The sequence below is a fragment of the Hippocampus zosterae genome, chromosome 13 (assembly GCF_025434085.1).
Source record: "Hippocampus zosterae strain Florida chromosome 13, ASM2543408v3, whole genome shotgun sequence".
NCBI lineage: Eukaryota > Metazoa > Chordata > Actinopteri > Syngnathiformes > Syngnathidae > Hippocampus > Hippocampus zosterae.
In genome coordinates, this window is record NC_067463.1 from 4,980,644 (window position 1) to 4,998,246 (window position 17,603).

The 17,603-nt window shown below is 45.2% G+C and overlaps 1 protein-coding gene across 1 annotated transcript; it reads left to right on the forward strand.

Moving 5' to 3' along the window:
• The first annotated feature begins 23 nt into the window (after positions 1-23).
• Positions 24-17,568, forward strand: tbc1d9 (TBC1 domain family, member 9 (with GRAM domain)). Its single transcript, XM_052083707.1, has 22 exons — positions 24-636; positions 5,017-5,127; positions 5,724-5,842; positions 7,199-7,424; positions 7,681-7,942; positions 8,011-8,218; positions 8,524-8,730; positions 8,814-8,969; positions 9,484-9,634; positions 10,095-10,309; positions 10,383-10,500; positions 10,655-10,940; positions 11,009-11,138; positions 11,919-12,017; positions 12,169-12,237; positions 12,316-12,556; positions 12,971-13,036; positions 13,120-13,206; positions 13,336-13,404; positions 14,102-14,205; positions 14,867-15,052; positions 16,254-17,568. The coding sequence occupies exons 1-22, from the start codon at positions 516-518 to the stop codon at positions 16,701-16,703; spliced, it is 3,681 nt and encodes a 1,226-aa protein (XP_051939667.1). The 5' UTR covers positions 24-515; the 3' UTR covers positions 16,704-17,568.
• The last annotated feature ends 35 nt before the right edge of the window (positions 17,569-17,603 follow it).

The following is a 17,603-nucleotide window of genomic DNA, read 5'->3' on the forward strand; positions in this document are numbered from 1 at the left end:
GCGTAGCGCGCAGGCTCTACTTTCCGTCAAGGAAGGAGGAGGAAGAGGGAGGGAAGACGAAGGATGTTGTCTGGCAGTCAGCGTCATTGTCATTCTCATTGACTTGCAAGTCGACGTTGCTGCTGCAAGACGATAGAAGCAGTTTTTATTCTTTATTTTCTTCTTTTTTTGGGGGGGGGGGGGCGTGAGGGTAGAGTATGAACAGCGAATCTCGCGGCTATGCCGTTTAACGAGCGTCGTCGTAATTCCGCGCACCTGCCACGAAGTCGGAGCACAACAAAAGCGTTCTAAAATGGCTGCGACCCTCCAAGCAATCGAAATTCTATTTTAGTCTTTTAATCCATGCCGTCGATAGGAGGGCGTTCGTTATTTTGATGACGTTCGCACCTCCAGCTGTTTGTTTTCAAGCTAGGAGCGAGTGCACTGACACCCCTTTTTAACGTTACTAATTCGAGTAATACTCAATTAATGTTCCATGTGTCTTGTAAAAACCGACTGAGATCATCAACATCATCATGTGGGTGAGTCCCGAAGAGGTGTTACTGGCGGGCGCGCTGTGGATCACGGAGCGGGCCAATCCATATTTCATCCTCCAGAAGCGGAAGGGCCACGGCGGGGAAGGTGGAGGACTGGCTGGTAAGGGGCTTGATTATTATTGTCATCCACGCGTACTCGTTCAGAATTGTACTCGCGTACTCGCTTAGTTGACGCGTCACTAAGCCCAGTGCTATTTTGGTCTCTTTAAAAGGAATAAATTGTTAACTCGTCCTATGAATGTTTCAAGTACAGAAACGGAGGCAGAGGCCATCTTTTCTGTTTTTGTCACCTATCGGCGTTGGACGGTTATGGAAGAATATTCACGATTATTTTGAATGAGATTGAAATCACGATTATGTATTGATGAAAAGCGTATTCTTTGTTCACCTCCTAAAACTCTACGGCCCCTAAATACCATGAAACCTTCTTGATCAGTATTTACTTCACGTTGAACAGTTTGTTGAACAATCTATTCTTTTTGTCACCTGTTTATTTTAAGGTGAGCCATTGTTGGACGTTCACTGAGCCCTGTGGATCTGTGATGTAATTTTCAGTCGACGGCGAGTGGCAAAATAGCCTGCCCCTGAGATGGCCAAAACCTGGGTGGATTTTACTGCTTAACATGTATACCACATACGCGGTATTAATCAGTTCTGCATAGTGACACAGACTCGTTTGAATGGTAAAAATCTGTTTTCATTTAAAAGATAAGAGGGTATTGAATCGTTCAACATGCAATTCTCACATTTAAAGAAGGCAGTTTTCTCAGCGATACCGGCCTCCACTATCAGGAAAAAAAAGGTGCTAAATTTTTTACCTATAGAGTCCAGTGGGTTGTCGGTGGGGGAGTACATTCAAGGTTAAAGCTGTATTAACCAGTTTTGGCCTTGGGAATGATAAATGAAATGCATTTGCATTGCACTTTATCTATACCATAGTGTGTCCAAAATGCTTTGACTAAGTCGCACATTCAATTGTTTGATACTGTAGACAACAGTACATAAACGTTTTCCTTTTTACTTTAAAATGGCTTACTTCAGTCATTAGGATCCCTGAACAACCCAGGGTGTTTTATTTTCAAGCCCATTTTAAATCCATCCTTTTTGTCTTCTCAGCTAGATAGCTGAAGAGTTCGTCTCAGCTCTGGCATTACAAACTCCCTTCGTTTGTTGCTCTGACGCTGTGAGAGCCCAACAGCGATGTAACAGCAAGGGTCTTGATACACTGCCTAGCTGTGCTTTATCGACTGACTGCTTACCAGTTGAATTTAGCGTTCATTGGCGCATATGCACAACCGGCATACACACATTCGAACAGTCCTACGTGACGCTACACGCGACAATATGCTATCATTTGTTCTGACTTGAGTCGGGAAATTCTGGCTTGCCTTGAGTTTTTCAATTTAACCGATGCGTGCACAGCCCTAGTCTAGTATCATCATGCTGAACTTTGCCCCTCGCATCCCTCTCTTTTAACGCGATTACAGTCAAATAATCCTTTGACTGTGTGTGCATAGATTTGTGCAAATGTGCAATTCATCACAGCTGAGTGGCTTGAAAACAAATCCGAAAGGGCTTTTCGAAAGGAGAAATGCGCGTCATTATTTTTGAACATCCTGCAGCTGTTGTCAGTTGATGTGTATTTCTGTGTCTCCGAATAGCGTGATCATCACATGACCCATCAGGTTTTGCAGGTGGACTTTAAACGTCACCCAATCCCATCGTAAAAAAAAAAAAAAAAAAAAAAACTACAGTGGTTCAAGTGTTGCACAACAAGGATTTCCAGCAGGAGAAGATTCCAGAAGACACACAAAATACCTCACAGCAAGAATAGGAAGCGTGTTCCTGCCCGTTTACAAACTAAAACGTTCTGTCAATGCAGACGCTTGTGTGGTCTCCAAAAAAAAAAAAAAAAAAAAAAGAAGTTGCAGCCACTTTATGCTGAATCATTCCACTTCTTCTTATTTCCCCCTCCCTTTTCCCTTTTCAGTTTCTATCTGTACTGGCCCAAACGGACACGAACAAGGAGAGGGTCGGGGGCTAGAAGTGGTGCAGGTTTCACTTCTTGACCTCAGTTTTCCCTTGCAAATTAGCTTCTTTCGTCGTAGCTTTTTTCCCCGAGGCCAATTTGGAGCCTATGCTATTGTAAACTTGACCCAGATTCTCCTAGCTTGTTCATCAATGTGACAACACGCTCCAGATTATATAGCGGTGGTAAAAGTAGATGTCATAAATGTTTTTAAACTTTACGCCGTCACCTGTCAAACGCATATGGACCTTTTGAAGGGCTTTTATAGCTTTGTAACCAGAAGTGGAACAAAACGAAGACAAGCCGATGCTGCTTATTTGTCATTATGGTTGACTCGTGCAGTTTGTGAACAAAGTCGGGGACAAAAAAACAAAACAAAACCTGACCTGTTTAGGGAAGCGTTTGCCAATGTGACACCGCCACCTGCTGGCCTGGCATGCAGATTCCAGTGCCTTCAGTGGGACGCTTTTCAATTACTTCAAGCCGATCTTTCACATCCTGACTTTGAATCGGACTCCATTTGAAGCGTGGTCAAACGCAGAGGTGGAATCAAGAAACGCTCCCGACCAGTTCGGTTCAGTTTTAGTGCGTTGTTTTCTTCCTCTTGATTTGCATTGATAGTTTGAAACACTCGAGACACCCGCACGACTTAAGTGGAACTGTAACGGTCTGCACGGACTGAATGACCAGTCAAGTGGCGTCGCTGTTCATCGCAATCGCGAACTTTGATTCCGTCGCATGACCGAGTCCAGAGTGAAGTGGAATCGTATTGTCCATGGTGATCTTTAGCCATAAAGATGTAGTACAGATAGCTATGTAGTTTCTGTATTTTGTCTGGCTAGAGCGTTCACAATAGCATTGCGATGTCATGAAAGCGTCATTGTTATGGCCGAATCGAAAATGACACTCGTGAATTGGTTGCGTTCGCAGTTATTGAATCCTCCCGGGTCCCTTGCTGTGCGGCCTGCTTGCCAGCCCTGGGGAGGTGATGTCATCCTTATGTAAATGCCGTGCTTGCGCTGTGCGCCAGTTGGCAGTACAAACACATGCTCTTCTTCTTCTTCTTTTATATACACAGCATGAAGAGGATGCGACATTTTGTGGACTGAATTATTACAAAATGCCTTTTAGATTATTTGCCTATTGTTACCCCCCCCCCCCCCCCCCCCCCCAAGTGTTGTGTAACCTGTTCTGGTGCTTTTGACACAAAATCACCACTCTCCTATTTGGTGTCCAATGCGATCTATGGTTTGGTCTTCAAATGCCCCAGATTATTATCATTTCTACTTTTACTTTTAAGCAAACTGCTTTTGACGCAAATTTACTGGAGTCTGCCATTTTCTGCCCACCGTTTTCTATTCTTTGTACTCGCAACTGCTTCATCTGACATGACATTGTGGAGCACGGAATCTTAACAAATTGTGCCTCTTAATCGAGTTGGATTTATTTTTAGCTTAACGGACTCGAAATAAACGCTGGATAAAAACTCTGATATAGACCACGAGCACGTCATAGCCAACCCGGCAAGAGAGACAGATGGTCGCGAATCAAGTTTAATGTCTGAGATTGGCTATTTATAGAGACTTTAAAATGGCAGTGATGCATGAAAAATTAAACTGGCAGAGTTGGTAAAAAGAAAAAATGCTTCAAGGTGTAAGCTGATCTGTTTTGCTCCTCCTAAACAAAGCACTTATTGTGACTACTCGGAGATGCAACTTATCACATGGTTCCAAAGTTGTTTGTCTCAAGGGGGGATAAGATGTTGTCGATAGGAAGTCTTGCCGGAATGATGAGCAAGGAAATTTTCTCTTACATGACCGAGGAGGTGATGTTATCGCGCAAATTGATTTGTTTGTGTGCTGTTTTTACCTTGTTTTGAGAGGGGATCTCAGTCCACACCACAAATGTACACGTCCAAAAATCCAAAATGGGTGAAACCGCAAACACGGGCCGATCATCAAACAGGTTCAACAGTCTATTAACAAATGGATTAACAGTAATAGCACCTATTTTTCGGACACCCTCGCTTCTGCTGCCCACCTTCACCACCACCTTTTTAACTGACCTTGCTGCCCAGGTCAAATGTCATTCTTAGTATTATCTATCTGTCTATCTTTCAGCTAGTTAGCTAGTTCTCTGTCTAATTATCTGTTTAGCTTGCTAGCTAAATATCTATCTATTGATTGATCGATCGTCATCTTGTGGGCCGCAAAAAATTAAAAAATGGATGCCGGAACACAAATGGCCCCTGGGCCATAGTTTAGGGGCATTTGAATTAAAGTGTCATTGCAAAAATTTGGGGTTCTGTCGACCAATTTTTGTGGTCGTCTTAACCGGGTTAGCCCCCCCCCCCCTCCCCTCCACTTGTAAAACAATCTTGAAGTCTTTTGATTTTTGTGTTTTCCCGTTGGTTACCTTGCCCCAAGCACCGTGTTTTGCCTGTCGTCACAGGTCTATTGGTGGGGACCTTGGACGTGGTCCTGGATTCAAGTGCCCGCATGGCTCCCTACAGGATTCTCTACCAAACCCCGGACTCTCTCTCCCACTGGATCATTGCTCACGGTGCGTCCACGTCAACTCGAGCAGTTGAGGGTTCCAATCGTGTTTGAAAGGAAGGAGCCATGCCCACCCCCTTCCGCTCCGTTCGTCACATATCCTGCCGATTCCCATGCGTGCAGCCGAATGCCGAGGCATGACGTGATGGCCCCCATGGATGTTAAAGGGCCAGAATAAAGGAGGGAATTTGGATTTCAATTTTTCTTTCCTGTCTTTTTGCAGGTGTATCCTCTGTTATTGTATTTTGTCCTCGTCAGAACACATTGTGAACCGGAGAGTTAGTCCCCTCTTATCAGCTTTCACCCTGCAGGAAAGATGGCGCAGTTTGTAGTGTGTTTGTGCAAACATTTATCCAGTTATTAGGTTAGAACGTTATTTTACCAGTTTGTCCTGAGCTAAACGCGGCTCGTTCGCCAGAAGTAATCATCCTGAGATTTATAGCCATGTTGTGGGAGAGTGGTTGAGTGGGGAATCTCACTTATCGATTCAGTCTGTGGCTGGCAAACAAAACAATTGTAATCTCGCAGCTCGCAGAGGTTGCTAAGTGTTGTGCCGCTCTGGCGGGGAAAAAAAAACGTTCACGTGTCGGTTGTCCTCCTCAGCCACTTCGCGGAAAGAGATCACCGAGCACTGGGAGTGGCTGGAGCACAACATGCTGCAGACGCTCTCCATCTTTGAGAATGAGAATGACATCACCACATTTGTCAAAGGAAAAGTCCAGGCAAGTCATGGGACACACAAAACAAAACATCCCAAAATAAGTCAAAGGGGCCCTGGGGAAAAAAAAGGGTGTTTTGTTATTTTGTCCTTTGTGTTTGGACCACTTGAGAACAGTCATACTGATATGGACCGTTTACACCAAACAGTTTTTGGCCACCAGACACATTTTACACCAAGTACCACCTGACAACATTTACCCTTTAATGCCAATGGACAATACTGTAGTAGGCCTAAAAACAAAACCACCTTCGAGATTAAAAGCTGTTCTTTAGAAGTTGAATACAACTGATTTGGGGGGGGGGGGGCGGGGAAGAACTACTGTACATGAGAATTTAAAATGGGCGGGAGGCACAGTGTTACTGCACATTTCATTCTAATAAGATTTTTAACGTTGTAAATTGTATTTGTGTTTAATTCAGTGACGCTTTTGCGTAACACTCGAGAAAGAGAGCCATCGCACCAGACCATACAATCACGGGTTGAGAGGATTTAATGGGAAAGAAATCTGATTACGTTTGGTTCTAAGATAAGCCGTAATTGATCCCACCCCTTTGGGAAATTTGCAAACAGCTGCCACCTTCTTTTGTAAAGTGTATTACTTTTGAGTCCAAAAGACCAAAAGTCTTTCTTTTACTTGGTATGGATAATGGATGGATGGAATTGCTCAATGTAGCCATCTTTTGTCAAAGAAACACCGGAACGAACAAAATATTAATTGGCGTGGTCTCACATTGGGCAGCATTCGGTACTTGTAGAAATTTTGGTTGGTCATTTTATTTTTTTTCCCCTTTACACAGCTGAGAGGTCATCATGTTTCTGAGATTGTGGATTTCAGCCTTGGTTCTCTCTATTGGTTTTTCCGGCAACTCCTGCTTCCTGCCATATTTCAAACGCATGCGTGATGTCCATTTCAAGTCTGAATGGTTGTGCCCTATGATTGGCTGGTGACCGGTGCAGGGTGCACCCCACCCTTGGACCCACGAGTCAAACTGGAATCGGCCCGAGATTATAAAACCACCAATCATCTTAATTTGAGATTTCATGCCTTCTGGAATGAAGCACTCCTGTCCCCAGAGTAAACAATACACGACCATTATGAGGCGCGTCTCGTCGAAGTAACTCGCTCGAGGTGGAGAGTAGCGCTCCTCTGCCATGTTGGCGCTTCGCTGACAAACAACACACCCGAAACATGACGTTAGTTATGTAAAATGAACCATAAAGAACAAGGTCAAAATGCCACCATCGTAAAAAGTAGATAACCTTTTGCGAAACATTGCCGTCTGTTTTCGGCCTGGAGCTCAATCCCCTCTTTATGTGGGTGTGCGCGTGTCTCCCCCATCCCCCTCTCTCTCTGCAGGGCATCATCGCAGAGTATAACAAGAACCACGATGTCAAAGAGGACGACGACACGGACAAGTTCAAGGAGGCCAGCTCCAAGTTCCGCAACCTGTTTGGCATGCCAGACGAGGAGAAGCTGGTCAACTATTACTCGTGCAGCTACTGGAAGGGCAAAGTGCCACGGCAAGGATGGCTCTACCTCAGCATCAACCACCTGTGCTTCTATTCCTACCTGGGGAAAGAAGGTTGGCTCAAAATTGGGGGGGGGGGGGGCTTTTGAATGCTCAGTTTAGATTGTCGCTGTCAGTGAGGTTTGAATTTGACACGGTTTAATGTTGTCGTAGATTGAACATTTATAGACGAGTACAGAATATGGTCAACGTACAGGTGTCCTGGAAGCAAGCTGCGTAAACATATGCTGTCTGTCTACATTTAGCAGCCATTTGATATTGGCCCAGTTGTTCACTTACTCGGCAGTCAAATTTGATGTTTGTCGTTCAGTCAAGCTGGTGGTGCGCTGGGCTGACATCACGCAACTGGAGAAGAGTGCCACCCTGCTGCTGCCCGACGGCATCAAAGTGAGCACGCGCAGCCACGAACACGTCTTCTCCGTCTTCCTCAACATCAACGAAACCTTCAAACTGGCCGAGCAGCTGGCCAACATCGCCATGCGCCAACTGCTGGACAACGAAGGCTTTGAGGAGGACCGCTCTCTGCCCAAGCTCAAAAAGAAGTCGCCCACGAAGGTGTCGGCCCTGAAGAGGTATCTTGTTTCACGCCAATTTCTTTTCCCATTTTACTTGATGTCTGACCGCTTCATTCTTTCCGCAGGGACTTGGATGCCCGAGCCAAGAGTGAGCGCTACAGAGCACTCTTCCGTTTGCCCAAAGATGAAAAACTGGATGGGCACACGGACTGCACCCTGTGGACCCCCTTCAGCAAAACGCACATCCTGGGACAGATGTTTGTCTCCACCAACTACATCTGCTTCACCAGCAAGGAGGAGATGCAGTGCAGCCTCATCATTCCCCTCCGCGAGGTCAGTCAAGGCAGGAGAAATACACAGGACACTTCATTAGGACGTTACCTGTCGCCGTTTTGGGTCCAATGAGAGTAAATAGCGGCGCGGACAAAAGTTATTCCGCAGTATCGAGCGGTTGAGTTTGCGATACTGTGGGCTTTAGTATGGCTTCCCGGTTTCGGGTACCGTTGTTATGAATTGATCGTTAATGCCATGTCGTTGTCGGAATTTTAATGCATAGGTTTTTATTTCCGGGTGAAGGAATTTCCATTTGACAGAAGTCCATATGTGGGAATACTTAATGTACTATGAACAACTTTCAGGTGACCATCGTGGAAAAGGCCGACAGCTCCAACGTGCTACCCAGTCCTGTTTCCATCAGCACCAAGAACCGAATGACTTTCCTATTTGCCAACCTGAAGGACCGTGACTTCCTGGTCCAGAGGATTTCGGACTTCCTGCAGCAGACGCCCTCCAAAACCTGCCTGGAGCGGGAGCTCACCGGCAGCCTCAACAGCTCTGACGACGAGGTGAGGGGTGACCGTTTGTGTGCGGTGGTCATTCCTTGGAGTTCTCCTTCGTGAAGAGGTCTCCCCCGCTTGTGCTTTGCTAGGTTTACGGATCGCTGCTGTCAAGCAGCCCACAGCACAGCTTGAGCTCAGAGGGCGAGCACACTTTCAACCTGAACAACAGCAGCGTGCCCACCGCCTCGCAGGCCCTCATGACCATGTACCGACGCCGCTCGCCTGAGGATTTTAATCCCAAACTGGTGAGCCAAAATGCCATTTATATCTTAATATAGCCCCTCCAAAAAATGTGGCAAATTCTATGATTTATTCTTGTATTAAAAACAACTATATTCGACTCGATCGCGACTCGGCTTGTCACAAGTCATGAGCAAACTCAGAAAATAGGTGAGCCCGTGATTGGTTGCCACCTGAGCAACTGTGATGTCATTTTCAGTCGCCATCAAGTGGCAAAATGGACACCCCCTGAGATGGATAAAAATGGGTGGATTTCATTCATATTCAACATACGCAATATGACCCAACGGGTTTGCATCGGTAGCGAGGTTACAACGGACATAATTGGAAACAAAATATTTGGGTTGACTTTTCCTTGAAAGTTTTTCCCTTTTCAGGCAGATTTGCATGAAAAATTTGCATCCACTTTTGGGGCATTCCACTTTTATTATTATGCTGTGTTCAGATCCTCGGTGGCGATATCTTGGCGTCTCCGTCTGTGGTCTTTGGCAACAAAGTAGATGTTGCTTGTGTGCTTAGGCTAAAGAGTTCCTGAAGGAGCAGGCCTGGAAGAACCACTTCACAGAGTTCGGCCAGGGCGTGTGCATGTACCGCACCGAGAAGACCAAAGAGCTCGTCCTCAAAGGCATTCCCGAAGGCATGAGAGGAGATCTGTGGCTCCTGTTCTCCGGTGGGCAAATCAATCCATCTCGCCTACATGCACAAAAACATTGAATGCTCAATAGTATTTTATGTGAAACAGGATAAGGGGACCGTTTTTTTTTGTTTGTTTGTTTGTTTGTTTGTTTTTTTGGAGAACCCTACATGCATTATAATGTCATGGCCCACAATGAAGAAGAATGGCATGGAAATCAATTTCAGTCCATGGATAAAACCCAGAATTTTCAGTACGCCCATGTTCACAAGTTTTGAGGATAGAGGAGACCATGGGCAAAACATCCCAAACTTTTGCTGAGTAGAATCAGTGGTATTGCTTATGTGTTGTTTGATATGTGTAAAAGGGCAGAATTGAGACTGGCCACTTTCTCACTCAACACCAACTGCACTTCAGCAAAACACACACACATTCTGACCTTCTTGGAACGTCTTTGGTCTCTTGCGTCAATTTTTGCCATCTCCGGTGTTCTCAGGTGCCATCAACGAAATGGCCACCCATCCCGGCTATTATGAAGACCTGGTGGACCGCTCCATGGGCAAATACAACTTGGCCACTGAGGAAATCGAGCGGGACCTCCACCGCTCTCTGCCGGAGCATCCCGCCTTCCAGAATGAGATCGGCATCGCCGCCCTCCGCCGGGTCCTCACCGCCTACGCCTTCCGGAACCCCAACATCGGATACTGTCAGGTAGAGCGCTCGATTTCCGCATAGTGACTTGAAAATGGATCTGTCTTTTTTCACAATTTGAATGACATCACAGGCTATGAATATCGTGACATCGGTGTTGCTCCTCTACGCTAAAGAGGAGGAGGCCTTTTGGCTACTGGTGGCGCTCTGTGAAAGGATGTTGCCGGACTACTATAACACCAGGGTTGTAGGTCAGTATGAAAACTCTGTTCGTTTTACCTGTTTTCCCAAAGCACGCAGAGCGAGCGATCTGGCACAGGCTGACTTGAATCTGCGCAGCGTCCACTGAAATCCTGGAGCCGGGTGATGTCAGAAAGCTTGACCTCGGCTATGTGATCTCCTCAGGAGCTCTGGTGGATCAAGGCGTGTTTGAGGAGCTGGCCCGCGAGTACGTGCCTGAGCTTTACGACTGTATGCAGGACCTCGGCGTCATCTCCACCATCTCGCTCTCCTGGTTCCTCACGCTCTTCCTGTCGGTCATGCCGTTCGAGAGTGCCGTGGTGGTGGTGGACTGCTTTTTTTTCGACGGCATCAAGGTGATCTTCCAGCTGGCGCTCGCCGTGCTGCACGCCAACATCCACCAGCTGCTGGGCTGCAAGGACGACGGCGAGGCCATGACGGTGCTGGGCAGGTGAGAAGGTCGCAAAGAGAAGGCCGCGTGTCACCTGGTTGTCTTGACGGGACATTTCTTGGTCGCAGATACTTGGACAACGTGACGAATAAGGACAGCACCTTGCCCCCCATCCAGCATCTGCACTCCTTGTTGACAGACAACGGAGAGCCTCATCCAGAGGTGGACATCTTCAAACTAGTCCGAAGTTCTTACGAGGTATGTGTGTCTTGTAGGGTTGTCTGAAGGGAACCACCCCCCAATTATGGATGGGGGTTCGCGGTAAAGAAAACAAATGGATCTCGGACAATGGGACAGAGATGAGAACAGAAAATGCGGTGTTCATCCACCTGTGCATTTCACACAGAGATCAGAAAATCCCAAGTTATGCTTGCACTCTGTGTTGTAAGACAATGGTCCCCAAACGTTTTACACCATGTACCACCTTAAATTAATAAAAAAAATCTTCATGTATGTCCATGATGACCAACATTAAAATAGTGTAGTAGGTGGAAGAAACGAGACATTTTTTAGAATTCCTAAAAGGTATATTTTCACATCACTGTCGTATATAAATATTATATGAAACTTTAACTGAAATCAAGTCATGTCAGCTTTTATTGTCAAATATGCTCTATGTGGAACATACAGCACAGATGGAATTACTTTCCTCTCAACCACAGTGCAAACATGTAATGCTAAAATTTACGTTAAAATTCCATAAGACATACGGTAAATGTATAAATATGTTAAGTAAAAAGAAATAAACAAATAGCAACAACAGACAACCAACGGCACTTGTGATTATTGTATATTCGTAGTTACTTGTTTTGAAATGATTTGCGGTCTGTGCTACTTCAAGCTAATTGACAAATGAAAAGATGGTGTTTGGGATTAGACAATAGTCATTGATGAATGCGGATTCCCACGTCAAATAAGAGTACAATGCTCCGTTGTTTCACGACGAGCCACATTTCTTTGCTCTTATTTTGCGTTCAGAAATTTGGCTCAATCCGCGCGGATGTCATCGAGCAGATGCGTTTCAAACAGAGGCTGAGGGTCATCCAGACCATCGAAGACACGACCAAACGCAACGTGGTAAGAAAATCCTCCAACCAAACGGCTCTCATTCTTGTGCGTGCGAAATGGGATCGGGGCATGGCAAAAAGGTCCACAAGGCGTTGGCGTCACTGGCCAATCTAATCTGTCTTCACACTTAACACAATCTTTCATGCTTGGGCCTTTCTAGGTCAGAACTATTGTAACAGAGACGGCCTTCAGCATCGACGAGTTGGAGGAGCTCTTTGTCCTCTTCAAGGTGGGATCTTTTTTAAACGGTGAAAAAAAAAAGAGAATGCCAACTTCAAACCATTTGCCATCGTATGTGTCCTTTTAGGCTGAGCACCTGACCAGCTGCTACTGGGGAGGCAGCAGCAACCCAACAGAGCGCCACGACCCCAGCCTGCCTTACCTGGAGCAGTACCGCATTGATGCCGAGCAGTTCAAGGGCCTCTTCCAGCTCCTCTTCCCCTGGGCCAACGGCGCCCACTCAGACCCCTTGGCCGTGCGCTTGTTTCGCCTGCTGGACCACAACGGCGATGCCTTCATCAACTTCAGAGAGTTCATCAATGGCCTCGGTAGGTGACCGGATGACTGAAACGTTGCGCGGTGAAACTCAACTCGTTCCGGAAAAAAAAAAAAAAACAGAAGACCAAAAATATTAAAAGCAAAAAAAAAAAAACTTGCTCTGCGGTTTACCAAACTGCAAAAGGGCGCGTGTAATATGACTGTTGTGGTTGAAAATCCGAGAGAGGAGCTGAACCTTCAGTACAGTATATCAGTATGTCAGTCTTATACTGCCCCAAGTGGCCATGGTGCGCACAGCAGCATTAGAATGAGCAGAAATATTGAGGGAGAAAATGACAAAAAGTGTTGCAGTTTTAAAATTGTCTTGAATTTTGTGTTATAAGTCATTCCTATATGTTTTTCAAAAAAATTAAGTAAGATATTGGTGACCAAAGTTGTGACATTGAATTATCTGTGTATTGCAGGCGTTTTGTGTCATGGGGACCTGACGGAGAAGCTGAAGCTCCTCTACAAGATGCATGTTTTACCAGGTGAGCGCCAAAAACAAAAAGCCCACAGCACTTGTGAGGTCACTTGCTTCCACGGAATGACGCAGCCATGGTTTTGTGTCAAGAGGTCACCAGTGAACAGGAAGAGCCCGACTCAGCCTTTGAGGCTACACAGTACTTCTTTGAAGACATCACCCCGGAAACATCCATGGGTAAGTGTTTTGCAAAACGGTTCATCCCAGTCTTAATGAACTTCCATATTTAAATTTAGTTTACAAATTCAACTCAACAAATTATGTACTGTATATATTTGTATTATTTTTACGATTACTGCTCCTCAGGCCAGGATGCGAAGAACCGAAGAGAGAAGGACGACGGCTTTGTCAGGGTGACGTTGAAAACAGAAAAAGGTGAGTGTCACACAAGCAACATGGAAGTGTATTTCAAACAACCCAACAACTTTGCTGTAAAAATTGTCATTTACCTGCTTGCCCAATGCGAGCATATTATGGAATACGCCTTGACGGGGGTAACAATTAGCATCAATAATCACGGTGGAAGCAACCCTTTCAGCAACAGATATTCAAAGACAAACAGACAATATCGCAAAACTCAGACATATGTACTTGAACTTTTGTGGGGGAAAAAAACAACTAATATTGCATCTTCGTGAGTCAGAGAATATTGGCAGCTCTTCTTTCGTCCAATTTTTTCCGATGCTATTCAGCGGGCGTCAATTAAATGCGGATTTTTGCTATGCACAAGCCTGCCTCGTCTTTTATTTTTATTTATTTTTTTAAACAAATAATTTCAACAAATGGAACATGATTATACAAATGATCTCAAACAAAAGGAAGTTGTAAGTCCTTGAAATGCCCCAGGACAATATCTCGACATGATCTTTTTGCTTCAGGGTGACACGCAAAATACCACATTTGGACCACAAGTAAGCGGAAAACCCTTTTGGCACACAATGGCTAATTTCAAAGCATTCATATGACAATGGTTAAGAGTTAGGCGAGTTCTCTCTGCATTTGCAGGCACACCGGGCAAGTTGCGTTGTTCGCTGGCCGGCGGCGGTTGACATTTGTGAAAATCTGTTTGCAGTGAAGAAGCTGAACGCTCCTGACTATCGCCACTACCTGAAGCTGTGGAACCAGGACAGCAAATCCAAAACGGAGCGCACCAAAGATCTCCCGGAGCTCAATCAGGTAAAATGCTATCATTCACATTCCTCTTAGTACCAGTCATTTTACGATACCATTGTACAGCGCCAACATTTCCCCCCCCCCCTCCCCCCCCACATTAAACGCACACTATCACGGAGATGCCAAGTGTTCTGCTTTGACCGTATTTTGTTCGGGGCAGTTAATATCAGTTCCTTGGCGGTTGATGGTGTTCCCGAAATGACGAGATGGCGTGCGATGGATTAAGTTGGAGTCTGTAAGCGAAACTTTGAGGTATCCTGCCTTGTGACCGGCCTCCAAATCGCGATAACTTCCATAGCGGCAAAGACGTGATACTTCTGACAACAATCATGAACATGAAAGGCGGATGAGAAGATCATTTAACCAAAGAAATGCGAAGTTTCCGCCACGCTAAACCGGCGCTACGCTGTTGTTAAATGTCGTCACGAAGAATACGTGATTGATGGGATGCCGCAATTTTGCACATTTTCCACGTTCTCCCACTTTCCCCCGGCTCGTTCTCTCGATTCATCGAATTGATTTTGGAAGGTGATGACCAAACGCAGTCAGGCTCTTATTTTTGACGGTGTAACGAAAACTCGGAACGGGAAAATGGAGCTACTTATTGAAGCCATCTTTGATTGGAGAGATGCACTGGCCAAATTTTGCCTGTGTTGCGGCGCAGACTCAATTCATCGAGCTCTGCAAGACGCTGTACAGCATGTTCAGCGAGGACCCCGCGGAGCAGCAGCTCTATCACGCTACTGCCACCGTCACCAGCCTGCTGCTGGAGATGGGAGAGGTGGGCAAGCTCTTCTGCGCCACTCGCCGGGACCACCAATCTGGGGTTCGCGATCCTGAGTTGAGTGAGGTGAGACGACAAGGAAGAAGAAGAAACGTAATATGTATTTTTTTTTCTTTCACAAGGAGACGAAGGGTATTGAGAAAATAAGATGTTCCATCTTATTTTATAGAGCACTTTAACAAAAAAACTGCCTTACATAAGATTGAACATAAATTGCAAAAAATTATATTCCAATCGTAACAATAACGGAATGTGATGTAAAATGCTGGGTCTCCCGCATTGAATTCTCAATTTTTCCCAAATTTCACCCAAGAGGGAGACTATGGGCAGTGGTGGGGCAAGTGCTGCGGCAAATTAGATGAGATTTTAGAGTGTGATACTGGGTATCCTGTATTCTCAAAAAAAAAAAAAACTTTTTGTGGGCAGCACAAAGTAATGCAGCAAAGCAGAGATTTTGGAGTATAATTCTATGGCTCCTTGATTCGTAAAATTCTACTAGTTTTAGGCAAAAAGAATATAGGCTGTAAGAAACGGGAACTTGCAGCAAAAGGGACACTGCAGGGTTTATAGGTGTGAGTGTGAGTGCGAATGGTTGTTTGTCTCTGTGTGCCCTGCGATTGGCTGGCAACCGATTCGGGGTGTCCCCCGCCTACTGCCCGGAGACAGCTGGGATAGGCTCCAGCACCCCCCGCGACCCAAGTGAGGATCAAGCGGTTGGGAAGATGAATATTTATTTTCATATAAATATTATCAAAGAGGAGAGTGTGGACAGTGAGAAAATGGGATGGTTCAGCAAAGTGGAGATTGTGGAGTATAATACTGGGTCTCGAGTATTGAAGCTTCAAAATTTTAACACTTTTTATCTGAGAGGAGACGGAGGGTGGGAGGAAGAAAATACTGCAGCAAAGTGAAAATTTTGGAGCAAAAATACTGTGTCTCCTTTATAATTGTAAAATTTTATTCAAGTAGAGACTATGGACAGCGAGACAACGGGGAGCTGCAGCAAAGAGGATACCGCAGCATATATGACCAGGTTTCCAGAATTTAATGTTCTATCAAAGAGCACACTATCTAACAGGAGACTATGGGCAGTGGGAAAATGGGATGCTGCAGAGAAGTGAATTCATTATAAAACTGTGTGTTTGCAGTAAATTTGTTTGCTACACAGTAAAAAAAACTTTGGGCAGTAAAGTTACAGCTGTATTTCCTTCTCCTGATTGGTAAGAATTTCATATTAATTTAATTGAATTGTGTTTTTTCATGGGAGGACGAAGAGGAGCCTTCACCAGCCTTGCAGGACATCAAGCTGGATGACGCGTCCCCCAAATCGGCCATGCTCACATCGGACGACGAGGCCAAGGACGACACGTCCGTGTCGTCGTATTCGGTGCTGAGCGCCGGCTCGCACGAGCCGGACGACAACAACAAGCTGCGCTGCGAAGACATCGCCGACGACACGGTGCTGGTGAGGAGCGACGAAGGCGACGACGACAAGAAGAAGAAAAAGAACTGCCACGCCGAGCCCGGCGCGGATGAGGACTGGGCCATCACTTTTGAGCAATTCCTGGCGTCGGTGCTCACCGAGCAGGCGCTGGTGCTTTACTTCGAGAAGCCCGCTGACATGTCTGCACGCATCACCAACGCCAAGAATGTCCGCAAAGTAGGACGCAAAGCTCTGCTGTCCGTCAGTGACTATGAAATCTCACTCTCCGGTTGAGAGGAGGACCGTTTACCGCTTTGTATTTATACTTGTAGGCTAGAAGAACATTTACGGTAGAACAGTCCAGGTCCAAATTTACAGTAATCCTCCACTATTACTGGCCAATAGGAACTGAAAAATCCGCGACTAATTGAGGGCCCACTTAAAAGGTTTACGATTGCCCATGAATGCCGCAAGATGGCAGCAAAGCACTACTTTTGTCAAAAATGAAGATCCTCAACTGACTTCAACATAGTTGCACAGCACCAAGATGCCACAAGATGGCAGCAAAACGCTACATTGTCAAAAACAAAGCTCCTCAACTCACAAACAACGTAGTTGCCAAGCAACAAGATGGCGCCAAAGCAATGCTTTTATTGCTGTCGCCTGAATAAGTTTCTAATTCAGGGGCTGTCCAGCCATTTTAATCAGCTGATGTGAGCTCTGAGCTTAGGACAGTGCAACAGTCGATAAAGTTAATGACATTCAAACATCCCCCGCCATGCCATTGTTGCCAAATGTTTTTTTTTTTTTACACATTACAACATGACATACACGATAATGACATTCTAACCTCCCCCCCAAATAAATCATCTGATTTTTTTTTTCACTTGATTGTTGCTAAATGTTTTTGATTTCTTTTAAAAAGAAGAAAAATTATTCACATTAATACAACATTAAGACAATGACAGCCCCTAAAATAGGCAAAATCAACTTTTTACAAAATATTTATTGTAGATATCAAGACAATACAACAAAATGAAGATTTTTTTTAATTTTACACTCTACTGTACAATTAAATAGTAAATGACAAAGTATTGTAAAACACTCAAATGTTCTGCCTTGTAATTCGCATTTTTATTGTTGTAAATGTTAACAAACCCCCCCTCCCTCCCCTTAAAAAAGTGAATCTGTGAA